General features: G+C 43.1%; 1 protein-coding gene across 6 annotated transcripts in view; it reads right to left on the reverse strand.

Annotated features, from left to right (window-relative positions):
- The window catches only part of LOC134100430 (guanylate-binding protein 1-like), a 22,285-nt gene that overhangs the window by 3,825 nt on the left and 3,460 nt on the right, over positions 1-15,000 (reverse strand). Inside the window, exons 3-14 of one of the 6 annotated variants that reach the window (XM_062554066.1) lie at positions 14,901-14,978; positions 14,483-14,532; positions 12,984-13,093; positions 12,601-12,812; positions 12,156-12,398; positions 11,078-11,358; positions 10,016-10,228; positions 9,294-9,396; positions 8,301-8,593; positions 6,672-6,791; positions 5,856-6,101; positions 4,170-5,071 (exon numbers count right to left, since the gene is read on the reverse strand). In XM_062554066.1, coding sequence (XP_062410050.1) covers positions 4,823-5,071; positions 5,856-6,101; positions 6,672-6,791; positions 8,301-8,593; positions 9,294-9,396; positions 10,016-10,228; positions 11,078-11,358; positions 12,156-12,398; positions 12,601-12,812; positions 12,984-13,093; positions 14,483-14,532; positions 14,901-14,978 — 2,198 coding nt within the window. In that variant the 3' untranslated portion in view covers positions 4,170-4,822. Of the gene's footprint in view, positions 11-155; positions 365-714; positions 825-1,055; positions 1,106-1,642; positions 1,721-1,919; positions 2,142-2,850; positions 2,950-3,138; positions 3,185-4,169; positions 5,072-5,855; positions 6,102-6,671; positions 6,797-8,300; positions 8,594-9,293; positions 9,397-10,015; positions 10,229-11,077; positions 11,359-12,155; positions 12,399-12,600; positions 12,813-12,983; positions 13,094-14,482; positions 14,533-14,900; positions 14,979-15,000 lie in introns of those variants that run through there. The other 5 variants (XM_062553655.1, XM_062553989.1, XM_062553897.1 and 2 more) reach the window with 5 other exon arrangements.

Genomic DNA, 15,000 nt, shown 5'->3' on the forward strand with positions numbered 1-15,000 from the left:
GGACTCAAACCTGTGAATCCAGATCCAGATACTGATTGAAACTGAAGCCAAATACTCTCAACATGCAGCTTCACATTTAAATAGTGTGCTTGTACTCAATAGTGTTTCCTGATGTCTGATAAACAAAACTAAGAGCATCACTGAATGAGACAAACCTTTCTTAAGCTGCAGGGCAAAGTCCAGGTACTCGTCCTCACTTACGTTGCGACCATCGATCTTCCGCTCCAGAGTGAAGTCTCGAACAGCCCACACAAAGCCGGGGAAGAAGCAGACAAACTCACACTCCTCTGGGATCTCGTCATCATCCTGTTTACTGGCCCCTCCGGACTTTACCTGGATCTGTTCTGTCAGCTCCGTCACGTAGCTGTGATTGGCTGAGGAAAAGTAGCTGTACTGTAGTATTGCATATAACTTTAATGATTAAACTCTTGTCGGAAGGAACTCTTATGATAGTGGTGTGTGTGTGTGTGTGTGTGTGTGTGTGTGTGTGTGTGTGTGTGTGTGTGTGTGTGTGTGTGTGTGTGTGTGTGTGGGTGTGTTTGCTTGAATTTCCCCTTGGGGATCAATAAAGTATCTATCTATCTATCTATCTATCTATCTATCTATCTATCTATCTATCTATGTTGTGTGTGTGTGTGTGTGTGTGTGTGTGTGTGTGTGTGTGTGTGTGTGTGTGTGTGTGTGTGAGAGAGAGAGAGAGAGACGTAAGGATACTGCAGTTTCTCTATGGCCTGGTTGTCGATGGTGCCTCTGCTGTTGTAAACCATGGTGCTACTGAGTAACACAGCCAGGCAAAAGATCCAGGCGTCGTTCTTCTCATCGCCCTACGGAACGACGACAGTTTAATGAGGAACATTCATCAGGTTGTGTACTTTGACAACACGTGTTGCGTTTGTGACAGCTGGCAGTCAGTTGTGTATTGTTATTGTATCTTGCCTGATGTTGTGTAAATAGACTTGGTATCTGGTTAGCCCCGGGGAGAAATGCCCTACCTACACAGCATAACCATCATACTCAGTGTACCTTTTCAGTTACTTTTCAGTTACTCTCCTCACCTTGTCAACATCACCAAGTCCTTCAGTGTCTAGCAGCACCAGAGTTTGTCCTGAAACAAAATTCACCCCATTGTCACAGCATTATATTTCCTTTACACATGGTAACCATTCACTAAACATTCTAGAACACCACACCTCTCCTCCAAACACACAAGGGCGATAGTGCATTTATGCGGCTGGGAAGTGGGAAGTTTCCCACTTCTGAACTCTCCACCTCCCAAGTGAGAGCATTCACAATGCTGAATGATGTCCAAACTTTCTCCTGGCCCCACTTCAAACTGGGAAGACTCCAGTTCAGGTGTGATGTACCGTACCGCACCCCACTTCACCCCCAAACTAGAGTTCTCCCACGTCCCAGTTGCTCATGAACACACCAGCAGTTACAGATGTGTATTGGATACACAACACACTAACAAATAGCATATTTTAGAACTAAATATCTTTCTCCTCATTCCTAACATTAAAACAATACCATGTGTTTTTTTGTTGAATCCTAAAAACTCTTAAAGTTAATGTCACAAAAACAGTTAATAAATAGATGGAAAAAATGATAGATAAACAAACAATCAATAAATAAATTTTCCCACCTGGTTGAAGGGGGTGGGGCACACACCACATCCAGATGCCTTTGGTCTTCGACTCGATGGTGCTGCCCAGGGCGAAGCCTGAATGAAATCATTTACATCATCACTTTTTACTGTGACTGTGATGTTATGTTGTGCTTTATTTCAGGTTAGCGTGTACAGTATGAGCGCACCATTGCACTAATAGGGAACGTGAGCTGGAATTAGACGTTCGTGAGACAGGTTCATTTTACCCTACCGATGATGTGTTGTTGCAATGGTCAATCAAACACTTTTGTACCTGACTGCTGCCCGGCCAGCCGGTTCATGAGGTAGGACTTGCCGGTGCGGTAGAGCCCCACCACGGCCACCACCACCACGGGCTGCTGGATCCTCCGCAGGAGGTTGAGGGACGACTCCACCGTCTGCAGGCCCTGGTCTGTGTTCTCAATCAGGCACACAGGCGCTGCCATGGGGAGTGGACCGTTGGACATGGCTGGCTCTAATAACTGGACAACCTACACTGTTAAGAACAGAACTATCCTCAGATGGTTTGCAGTGAAGGACAGGGGTTAGGTACTGTATGACAACCTGGATGTATATGAAATGTATATGGATGTATATGAAAACCCTCTAAATATGTCGACCACTGACCACTTTTCTTTTCAATAAACATTTTTTTATTATTATCTATTTGATCAGGCGCCTAGATTTTTACCTACAAATCCACTTCAGACCAGAAAGAGAGTGGTAGGTTTTTTGAAGTAAATTTATTTGATTAATGTCTACTATGTGTGGAGAGCATTAACTCTCCATCGTTATCTCATGTTTGACGTTATCTTATTATCTCATTGGTGACACCTGTGGCGTGGCCGGCTCAGATCACCCTGGTGTTAGTTAACTATGCAGGTTTGGCGATTTCATTGCCGGTTTCACTTTCGCTTTTCGTTTTCGCTTGCAGATTCTTCTGCAGAGCTTCCCCTACAGCTGTATATTTTACACATCTCAATCGCATAGTTCATCTTTAATGTTAATGATGAAATTAATTCCAATGAATCTGAAACAGCTGACTCTGACCACAGCTGTGCCCCCAATAAAGGGCGTAGGTACGCTCCTCCCTACGCAGCCTCCTGCAGTCCACTATCAGCTCCTTGGTTTTGCTGATGTTGAGCATAAAATAACAGGCTGAATAAACGCAAGCCTGTGTAATGTAGATGCGCAACATAGCCTACCTTGGCTGAAGGTCTTGTTGACGGAGGAATCAGAGTCGGACTCCACTGCTGTACAGTCGTCGACGAATATTTGGATTAGCACGCAGTGCTAGGCTACGCCTGAAAAGGAAAAAGAAGCGGCCAAACAGGACTGTCCTGAACAACCAGTCGGCATTGCAGCGTATATGCTTAAATCGGCTAGGCGTATACTCGCCTTTAGACACAAACGCATAGCACTCAGTCAGTGCATCCGCCATCCCCTATCGGTTTTTTATAGAAGGAGGGTTGTAAATGTAGGCTATTACTCACACGAAGAGATCCGACTTCTCGACATCCCCGTCACTTTCACTTTCGAGTAGCCACGTAACCGTTACGCAAGCATGCGCATATTTGCTCATTGAATCAGTCATGGGAGACAACAATATTATAGGCTAGGCCTACAGCCTAAAGCAATTTGTTTGACAAAATATGGCGTTTGACAAATGCAGTAGGTTTTTTATGTTATATGTTTTATATGGAACAGGAAAGGGGAAAGTAGGCATATGGCAAATTGTGTCTCATTAATATAGGAAGAATTTAACATCTTCTTTGGAAAGAAATATGGAATAACAAGCGTGTTGATGTAAGGAATTGCAGCAATGTATGAGCACGATTAAAAAACAACCCGTCATCAAACAATCCTATTGGTTTCCAATCAGATTTGGAACCAAAATCCTATTTGTTGCTATTGGAATCCTATATGATTTTGGTTGCAAAATCTGATTAGAATCCTATAGGATTTTTTGATAAGGGATTGAATCTCTGAGTTTTACATCGCCCCTTTTCAACCCTTAGGCCTGTCCAAGCAAGAAAATAAAAAAATAAAAAAAATGGAAAAAGGTTTGCACACTTGAAATCCTTCTTTTTGGTTTTATTTTCTCTTTTCTCTAGCACAGAATAACGTTTCGACCGTGTGGTCTGTGCTAGAGAAAAGAGAAAATAAAACCAAAAAGAAGGATTTCAAGTGTGCGAACCTTTTTCCATTTTTATGATTTACCCTTGTTCTGCACCTTGACCTGGGATGTGCACAAACGTTTTCCACTTTAACTGTCCAAGCAAGAGCCATATGAGGGATTTGAACACAGATCAAACACGATCAAACAGTGCCTGTGGTTCCTTTGACTCTGGTCACTGCATAACAGCATCTCCTAGGCCACTGCTGGAAGAAGTAGGCTAATGAGTGTGTGTGCAGATGTGTTGGTGTGTGTGTGGAACTTTGTGATAGTCAAGGGGCTATTTTTTGTTTGTGGGTTTAATTAAGTGACTACAGTAGATCACAGTTCACCACAAGCAGAGAGAGAAATATTGATGTTTATTGACAAACATGATGGCCATTTATAGTCTATGTGTGTTTGTACACACTACATATAACAACATCAGTGTTTACCATTGTATTTATTTTACAGAGTTTCACAGTTTGCATCCCAACCCCAAAGCCCATCACTAGAAACGTACCGGCATGTGTGACACTTTATATCCAATAAACAGAGGGATATTAGTACATTATTACAGTATTCGCTCCAGTCATTACCATATTGGCCAGATTATATCTCTCAAATGCCCACTGAAACAACCTGAATCCTTCAACTCCAAGCCCCAATAGGCTGCGGAAAACTTTCTGTATGGATACATCCATTGTGCATGTCAACTTTGTGAGAAGTTGCGGTCAAGTGGATATTTTTTGTGTGGGTAGATGGTTGAGTTAAGTGAGTAGATTACAATTCAGCAAAAATGTAAAAATATATTTAAACACATAATTCAGTGTTTCATCAAAAAATACATATTTTACCTATTTATTTTGCATTTTTATAGAGTTGTATAGTTTGCATTCCCACCCCAAAGCCCATCTAGAAATATATGGACAAACATTAACCACAAGTACCTTTGCAAATCTATGAATCTATGTACCAAATAATTGATCTTAGTACAAAAGAACAAGACAACAAACAACATCTTAAACTTTCTTCTGTCCTGCTGGAAGACCTTCTGATGACCCAGGGACCTCCTTCACCTTTGGGACCTCCTTCACCTTCGGGACCTCTTTCACCACTGGCACCTCTGGAACTTCTCCGATTTCGGCCGTGTCTTTCAACACCTTGTTCTTGTAGTCGTTTTTCTCCTTCTGGGCCAGAACGTCTTGGAGACGTCGGTCCTCCCTCTTCTGCTGGAACTTGTAGTACGTCTCCAGGATCCTGCCGAACAACTGGAGAGGGCGCACAGAGTTATTACAGTTTATCTTTAGTTGTGGTTCACTCACTGGATTTAGTCTTACCCTCTGCCTCAAATGGCATACTTCCGTCAGTACACTTTAATGCAGTGCCCTGTGTGCTTACTTGTGAAGGGTGAATATTTCAACAGAATAGTGTCTCAAATCAAACACCAACTCTGTGCACTTAATGGAAAATGAATATCACAACATTTAAAGATCATTTTATCTGTGTTCTCTACTACTTGATAGTGACATGATCGTACTGTTACAAATCAAGCACAGATTATGTTACAGTATAACTTGCATCTCCTTCTCCCTCCTCCACCAACTCTCTACCACTCCCTATAATCTATCCCAGTACCCCTCTATATCTGCTCTAGCAATCTAATCCACCCCAGTACTCCTATATACCTGCCCTAGTAATCAAATCTACCCAATCTACCCCAGTAACCCCTATACGTGCCCTAACTCAGTACATCCCTGACCTCTCTGATCCTGCTCCCCCTATACCTGCATGGTAGCATCTAATCTACCCCTAAACCTGCCCTAGTAATCTAATACCCCCCAACCTCTAAGATCCTGCCCCTCCTACCTGCATGGTGGCATCTAATCTACCCCAATACCCCCCAACCTCTCTGATCCTGCTCCTCCTACCTGCATGGTGGCATCTAATCTACCCCAATACCCCCGACCTCTTTGATTCTTCTCCTCCTATACCTGCATGGTGGCATCTAATCTACCCCAATACCCCCGACCTCTTTGATTCTTCTCCTCCTACCTGCATGGTGGCCTTGGCGGCTTGCTGCTGCTCCTCCCTCTCCTGACGCGCCTCCTCCTGACGCAAGCGCGCCTCCTCGGCCTCCCTCTGGGCCTGCTCCTTCTTCAGCTGCTGGATCTGCTCCTTCAGCTCCTGCTCCTGCTGGTGGAAGCCCTGAGCGAGGAGTGCCTTCTGCTCTGCCAGCTTGCTCTCTAGCGCCACCTTCTGCTCCGACGCCAGCAGCGCATACTCCTGCTTCAGCTTCTCCTGAGGGGGAGGAGATGGAGGAGGAGGAGGAGGAACAGAGAAGATAAAGTTGAAGTGAATATGCACAGGCAGTCATTTAAACACACACACACACATTCACTACACTACAAACACACATTCACTACACACTCTCTCACACACACACACACACACACACACACACACACACACACACACACACACATACACTACACTACAAACACACATTCACTGCACAGACTCACACACACACACACACACACACACATAGACACTACTACACTACAAATACACTACACTACAAACACACATTCACTACACAGACTCACACACACACACACATAGACACTACTACACTACAAATACACATGCACTACAAACACACAGCCACACACACATTGCACAACACTCACATTGAGATGGTTGAGGTTCCACACTCACACACACATTCACTACACAGGTGCACACACACATAGACACAACACTACAAACACACAGCCACACATCGACACACACACACACACACACACACACACACACACACACACACACACACACACACACACACACACACACACACACAACACTCACGTTGAGATGGTTGAGGTTCTCCTCGTGACTTCTCTTCTCCTCCTCCAGGAGACTCTCTAGCTGTCGGTTCCTCTCCTCCTCCATCCTGTTTTTCTGTTCCAGAAGCTCTTTCTTCTGCGCCTCCTCTGTGGAGGGGAAAAACAACACGCTTGTCCAATCACAGCTCCCCTCGCTCTTTCTTACAGCCAGTAAGAGCTAAACCTTCCCCCATCACCAACCAATCACAACTAACAACTCCATTACGGTGTCATATCATACATTAGTAACACTATTTGTTTTTAGTTTCAACTTTGCCGCATTCATGAGACAGATGTACTTAATCCAAAAATCTTTCTGAAGATCCAATCAGAATCTATTATCCTTCAACCAGAGCCAATCAAATTCCTAACTACTTTCTACACAACTTTGCATCTACCTTGGAGCCGCCTGAACCTCATCTAAATCTCCTAGGCCTAAATGAGAATAAACGTAGTTACAAATAACAAAAACAAACAAACAAACAAACAACAACAAAAACATTGTCTTCTTGGTGTCACAAAAATAAATACCCTGAAATCTAAATTGAGGTTCAACATGTTTTTATTGAAATGTGATAGGTGCACCATATAGACAGAGGTCCAAAATGTGTATTGAAATGCAATAAGCAGAGAACGTTCACATGTGCAAATGCAGACTTTGGAAGTTGGAAAATAACACTGTAATATCAATTAGTCAAATCAATTGCATCACTTAATGTAATGTAACGTAAAATAAGAATAACAAACAAGATAGTAAAGGCAACCTGAACCACTCTCAAAGTGAAAGGTGATAAAACAAACAAACAAACAAAAAGTGTTTCACCAATAAGTGTAAACCAAAATAAAATTAGACTTGATAACGGCACTTCACTTCACCATGAGATTAGAACAAAAAAATATATCATGAAAGTGAAAGGTGAAAAACACAAACAAACAAAAAAGTGTCAACCAACGGTAAATAACACCAGATTTAATAGCGGTACTCACCATGAGAGTAGAACAAAAAATGAGGGTAAAGGCAACCTGAACTGCTCTCCCAAAATGTGACACTCTTGATTCACAGAGGACAATAATCATACACATAACCTACTGTATTCTCCGTGTTGAAATGACAAACACATTAGAGGAAAAGGAAAAACTATTTATTCCTTTGACTAAACAACAGACATCAGATAGGGATGGAACTTCACAATAAACAAATAATCGAGTCAATCAAATGGCAAACAATGAAATGGCATTATGTACCGCAGACAGTGCTACAAAATGTGAATAACAAGTAAGCTATAGTGAAGGCAAGCTGAACCTGGGTCCAAATCAGTGCCTAAACTAAATAACGGAACTACTTCATAAGGATAATATTTTATCTCTAATCATCTGGCCCAGATGTCAGAGTAGGCTAAATGGCTCACGTTGTTTGGAAATTGGAATCAATGGAGTTGTGGGGCCCTAATTTAAATGCCAAGCAAAGTACAAAGGTGTACATTTGACTATGTGTCTATTTGAACATTCTGCCCATTTTGCCCATTGCTTTGTACTGCAGGACAGAGGAGAGGATGTTTGTGCCGAGCTTGGCCACAGGCATGATGAATTTCTGGAAGAATCCCGGGTCGGCCTCCTTCTGATTCTCCCTCTCCTTCTTGAGCTGCTCGATCTCCTGGCTCATGATCTCGGCCTTGTCCCTGAAGCCCTTCTCCATCATCTCCCGCTGCTCCTTCAGCTTGCTCTCCAGAGCGCGGTCCAGCTCCTCGCGCTGGAGGTGTTTCTCCTCCTCCATCTTCTCCTCCATGCGTCTCAAGCGCTCCTCCTGGTTGCGTTTCTCATCCTCGAGCGCTCGCTGCAGGTCCTCTTGACGCTGCGCCGCCACCTTGGCCTGCTGCTCCTGAACCGCCGCCTGCTCACGGGCCTCTGGGGGTGTGAGAGGTGATGGGGGTAGCGTGGGTGGAGGGGGTTGGGTTGGGTTGGAGGGGTGCAGTGCGGTCCAGTTATGGGTAAGAAGTGATCGATTAGACGGTCGGTGCATCGGTCCGCATAATGAGAGGCGATGTCCAGGAAGTTGCATCAGGTCCCATCAGGTCCAGAAAATATAAGGGGGGCAGGGAGAGAGGAGAGGATCATATAAGAGAGGTGGGCTGCGCCAATGGTTACTGAAGTGTTTTAGGTGGATGAGTGTGCGTGTGTGTGTGTGTGTGTGTGTGTGTGTGCGCGCGCGAAACATCATGGGACTAAAAAGACACTAGCATTGACTAAAAATAGCTTTTCCTCCTGAACAATTCCCTGCACTTTATAGCCATGCTTTCAATCTTCCATGACATGACATGACATGGAAGATTGAAGATGGAAGACGGAGGACGACAAGTAGGTTTTGACGACAATTATTGACATTTGCTTAATGAACGTGAACAAATGTAACAATTATGATTTATCGGTATTAATGTCACTGGCAAATTCCAATTCCAAGGTGTTAGGCCTATCTAACTGTACAGTAACTTAGTCAGATCTGCATGCAACTAGAAGGATTGAGGTTTTCATTCTGATTGGCTCTTACGGTCACAGCATAGGACTGAAACAGACCATGGTCGGCATGATGGCGGACAAGACATCTTACCGGCCATTTGTTTGTCGGCTGCGGTGAGTTTCTCGTCTGCCATCAGGATGGCGTTGGCCTCAGCGTTCCTCTGCTGAAGAAACTCCTCCAATATCTCCTCCCCCTGCGGACAACACAGAAAATACAGTGAGAGGATGGCAACACACACACGCACACACACACACACACACACACACAAGAAAAATGGCGTAACAAAAATTTGAGGTCTGGACTCACTCAAATGAGAAGTCTCGAATATTACATCTTTGACCTAATCAAATCATTTGGGCATTGGGCTCGCTTCATATGTTGATTGACAGACAGATAATGAGCAACAGGGAAGTCTATGTTACCTGAGTGAGGCTGAGTTAATTTGATCAAAATTGCTGCTTCTGCAGCAGCAAGATGATTAGATTCCGTGATCGTTATACAACTACTAGCTGTTATACAAGACAAGTGCAATAACTGTGACACAAACAGTGAATAAGGCATTTGTCATCCTAAGATGTTATTGGATGGGTAAATTCAGACTGGCTTTCAGACTTGGTTGAAACGCCCCATAATCAAATCCAAATAGAGTGTAACCAAACTCAAATTCTGATAAATAATCTTCAACAATATTCTGATTATGCACAAATTGTCTAAGGCAATATGAACTGATTATAGATAATTGTTTTTGTTTGTTTTTTTTGTAACATACTGTGTATGTAGATAACCCTGTGTATATACTGTATGCCACTCACCTTCATGCCCTTCTTGCCATGCTGCCGGTACTTGGCCACCATGGTGTCTCGGTCGCGGCAGTAGATCTCGTACCCGCCTGGCTTGGAATAGCTGCCCTGCTGAATGTTGGCGGCCATCGGCGCGTACAGGTCAGAGAGAAGCTTCCGGCACTGCTTTACTGAGGCTTCCATGTTCTCGTTGATCAGCTGATCATAGAGCTTTGCCACTTTCTCCTGTCAGAGGGGGAGCCACAACACACATGTTCAATCAATGCAACAGGACTACTAGAATACATACAGCCAAAAGCCACTAGCTACCAGAATATAAAACAGTAATTTTAATTAACTTAGTAACTTGTTTCACACTATCATTCACAGTACCAATTTCAAACTTTTTCTGAAATGGCACAGCACCAGTTTTAGAGGCCACTGTTCCCACCTAGTTTGACCTATAATCACATACCTGACCTCTTGAGACACAGTAGATTCAGAGCAGACAAGCAGAATAACTGTGTGATGTACTGACACAGGGCTACAGAGGCTAGAATAAATATGTTTTCTTCTTGCCAGATTGCAAGCATCTCTAAACGGACCACATTTCAGCCTTAAGTCATATCAAATGACCTAGAAACACAACTGAGCCCTAGCACCAAGTATTGTGAAGCTGTATACAAAAGCAGATCAATGTAGCATGAAATATGAGTGCTGTAGACCATTATTTGCCTAGGTATGCTCATGCGTTTTTAAAATGCCCTATGGAAACTCCCAATAGGACATTTTGTTATTCAAAATGCATACTGACAATCAAATGTTTACTGCATATGAACCCCTTTGTGTGGAAGCATAATCTTGGTCTCAAATGAAGGGTAACACTCTGAAGTTTTATGCTTGCATTTGGACTTCAGGGGTTGTGATATGGAATGACTATACTAAATAATGGAATAATTATAATCGTTTTTGCATTAACTTTAATGCAAACAAAGCAAACAATTAAGTAAACAAAACAAACAAACAAATCACTGTAGGACACTTTTCTATGCAGATTGTTAAGGGGGGGGGGGGTACTAACAGCTCCAAACTCACCTGCAGCTGTGCCATGTACTTCCCCTCTGTGTCCTTGAAGGAACGTTTCAGGAACTCCTGCGTTGTCATGGTAGAGAGGCGTTGGTGTTCCGTCGAGAGAGGTCCGAGATCAATGGGGAAGTTCTTCTTAAGGTCCTCCATGCCCTGCTCAAAGAGCCGGAAGGCTTCGTTCACAGCCGTCTGGTTCTCGATCTCTGCCATGGCAACCACTGCGTTCTCCAGACAGGGAACCTTGCCACTGTTGATGGTCTCCACGTAGATCTTCACAAGATAGCTGAACCCTACAGACAATGGGAAAATGATTCAATGATCCTAGGGTATCAGGGTGTAAGTAAAATAAGATCATCGATTTTAGATTATTGTAAACAGCAGTATGATAATAACATTTTAAGCTTTGAGTGTTGAATTGCTCTATTTCATTTCTCATGTACATGTGGACATCTAGGTGTTATAAGCACCACCTCTGGTGGTCATCTGAAATTCCTAGAACCGCGGTTACATTTGTAACCATTGTTTTATACAGATAGATCTTCTCTAGATGACTGACCTCTAGGGACCGGGGCTCTGGTCAGTCAATCTAGAGCTCAAATCCAATTATAGATAGATTCAGGGTATAAGTGAAACTAACATTGCATTCACATTATTTTAAATTCCTCCAAACAGTAGTTTGATAGCAACATTTTAAAATTGTGTAAAATTGTAATGTATTATGTGCAATGTATTTGCACTTTGAAAGACATCAGTCAAGCGGCCATTGTAAATCAAAACGAGGCTATGGATTCTATGGATTCACCAGTAGGTGGCGATAACGTGTTAAGCCTTACACTGACAGACTTTGACAAGATTTGGGAAAGATTCTTGAAAGATTGTATTCTTTTGAGCAAAGCTTGAATGAGGGGCATTAGTTCAGAGACTACAATCTTTCAAGAATCTTTCCCAAATCTTGTCAAAGTCTGTCAGCGTAAGGTAGGCTTTAATGATATGGATAGTGTACCCCATAATGTCTGGGCTGTCAGTTAATTTTTCCCCATCTGACGGAAACAGGCTTCCATAAGATAAAAAGGAGACTGTCACTCACGGCTGCCGGTGACCTTGTGACCTCCCTTCACGGTCTTCACACGGCACTCTGCGAATACGTAGCTGCAGAAACGATCAGCCACTTTCAGGAAGTCCGGGTCAAGGTCGGTCTCAGCCATGTTGTCCAGGCGTTTCATGTTTTTTGCCTCCGTTGGGAACGGGAAGGTGAAGCACTTCCGGGTCGGGAAGAAGTTCCTGATGCACTGTCTCGGGAGGTTGTAGGCCACCACCTTGGGATTCAAACCTGTGGATGCAGATCCAGAAGATAATTACTGCCAACTTATTTAAAATGTAAGCTTTACATAGCATGATATACATTTCTATAATTTCAAACTAACACAGGAAGTGTATGGCTAGGTGAAACAACACGCTGCACTTAAAAATAATTGCAATACTTCCTTTTGTCAACAAAAAGAGGGTACGTTTGGTTATTCAACGAGACAAACCTTTCTTTAGTTGCAGGGCAAAGTCCAGGTACTCGTCCTCACTCACATCACGACCGTCGATCTTCCTCTCCAGGGTGAAATCCCGAACAGCCCACACAAAGCCGGGGAAGAAGCGGACAAACTCGCACTCCTCCGGGATCTCGTCATCGTCGTCCTGTTTACTGGCCCCTCCGGACTTTACCTGGATCTGTTCTGTCAGCTCCGTCACGTAGCTGTGATTGGCTAAGAAAATAATTACTAATGTTGCATTTAGCATTTAGCTTTAATGGTTAAATTCTAGCTAGCATGAAAAGGCAAACACAATGACCCTTTTTGTGTGTGTGTGTGTGTGTGTGTGTGTGTGTGTGTGAGTGTGAGAGAGAGAGAGAGAGACGTAAGGATACTGCAGTTTCTCTATGGCCTGGTTGTCGATGGTGCCTCTGCTGTTGTAGACCATGGTGCTACTGAGCAGCACAGCCAGACAGAAGACCCAGGCATCGTTCTTCTCATCGCCCTGTGGAACGAGATCGTCAATCGTCAATGACATTTTAATGAGAGACATGCATCTGGTTGAGTATGGAGTTTAGTCTTTTTAGATATGAAGAGTTTGATTCCAAAACGCTATATATCCATTTTTAAAAACATTAAAAAGTCATGTTATTTAATTATGTATTTCAGGTAATATCAATAAAAATGCAGTTGTTTTGTTTTGATTGAGTAAAGATAAATATAAATATTTATGAAAATTCATTAAAATGGTGGATATAGCGTTTTGGAACCAAACTCTTCATATAATCCACTTGAATTATGGTGCAATGGACAGTATTCCTTCTGTAACTGGTATTGCAGTATAGTGCTTTAGAAGCTGGGCTGGCACCCACTAGCCTGAAAAGTTGTGGGTTCAATTCTTGACTTCCACCATTGTGCCCTTGAGCAAGGCACTTAACCCCAATTGTGCCCTTGAGCAAGGCACTTAACCCCAATTGACTTTAATCTATTTCACCCAGAGCGAACAACAACACGTTTCACATACATTGTCCTCAGGTTCGTTCAGGTCTGAGGTATAACTATGGATGAATCGGATGATAAACGCCAATGGCAATGGACACCAATGACGGAATACTGGAGTATTTTGGCATCTGGGTATTTGGTGGTATCTGGGTATTTGGTGGATTCTGGGTACTTGGTGGTATCTGGGAATATAATATGGTGGTATCTGGATAGGGAGCCTATCATGGGAGCCCATTATGAGAGACATGGGTCTGGAGGTGTTGTGGGTCTAATTCAACAAAACACCGAACAAGGAAGGTATTTGTCTGAAAAAAAAACATTGGTGAATGGCATCATAGTGGTAGAGCCTATCATGAAACTGTAGTGGTGGTGGTGTTGTAGTGGCTAAGGAGCTGGGCTAGCATGCAGTAGCCAGGAAAACTACCATCAGGTGAGGCTGTTTGTTGCTGCTTTGGTTCTTTGTCAGGGCACTCAGGCTAAACGTTTTGCTTAAAGCAAACCCCGGTGGAATGCCCACGAAGGCAAGGTGTGTTGCTGCTTTGTTTTTTTGGCAGGCTAAACGTTTTGCTTGCTCTGCATCAGCTAGCTACTAAAGAATCCTACTTGCTGCTCACGAACACAGTGCTGTTGCTGTGTTTCCTGTGGGGGTTTTGGTTGGGCATTCAGCCTACTGGCAGTGCACGTTTGCATTTGCAGCATGTGATGCATTTGCGACAGCTGGCAGCCATCTGTGCATTACTTTGTATCCTGTCTCATGTTGTTTAAGGGCAAACAGACTTGGCTGCTGGTTAGCCTCTGTGGGAGGCACCCTAACAGTATACTGCATAACCTGTGCACGTATGGAATTACAGAATGTATAGTGCAACACTGTCCTCAATGTTACTGTCCTCACCTTGTCGACATCACCAAGTCCTTCAGTGTCTAGCAGCACCAGCGTGTGTCCTGAAACGGAATTCACCCCATTTATCACAGCAATCCACTTCCTGTGTTCCACATGGTAACCATAGTGACAGCAATGACAGTAATTCACCACAAAAGAAGTCTAGAGCACCACACCTCACCCAAGGACAGACACAGATACACAAGCCAGTGCTGACAGATAACATGCTTTTAGTACTAAATACATTTCTCCTTATTTTTAATATTGACAAATTGTCATGTTTTTTTTTGTTTGTTTAAAAGACTAATACACATTAAAAATTGTATTTATAAACATGTTAATACATAGATGGATAAATGGATAGATAAACAAACAAACAAACAAAGAAATTAATGAATTAATCAATCAATCAATTAATGAATTTGCCCACCTTGTTTAATGGGGTGGGGCACACACCACATCCAGATGCCTTTGGTCTTCGACTCGATGGTGCTGCCCAGGGCGAAGCCTGAATGAAATAATTTACATCA

Source organism: Sardina pilchardus, chromosome 1 (genome assembly GCF_963854185.1).
Source record: "Sardina pilchardus chromosome 1, fSarPil1.1, whole genome shotgun sequence".
Taxonomy (NCBI): Eukaryota; Metazoa; Chordata; class Actinopteri; order Clupeiformes; family Clupeidae; genus Sardina; species Sardina pilchardus.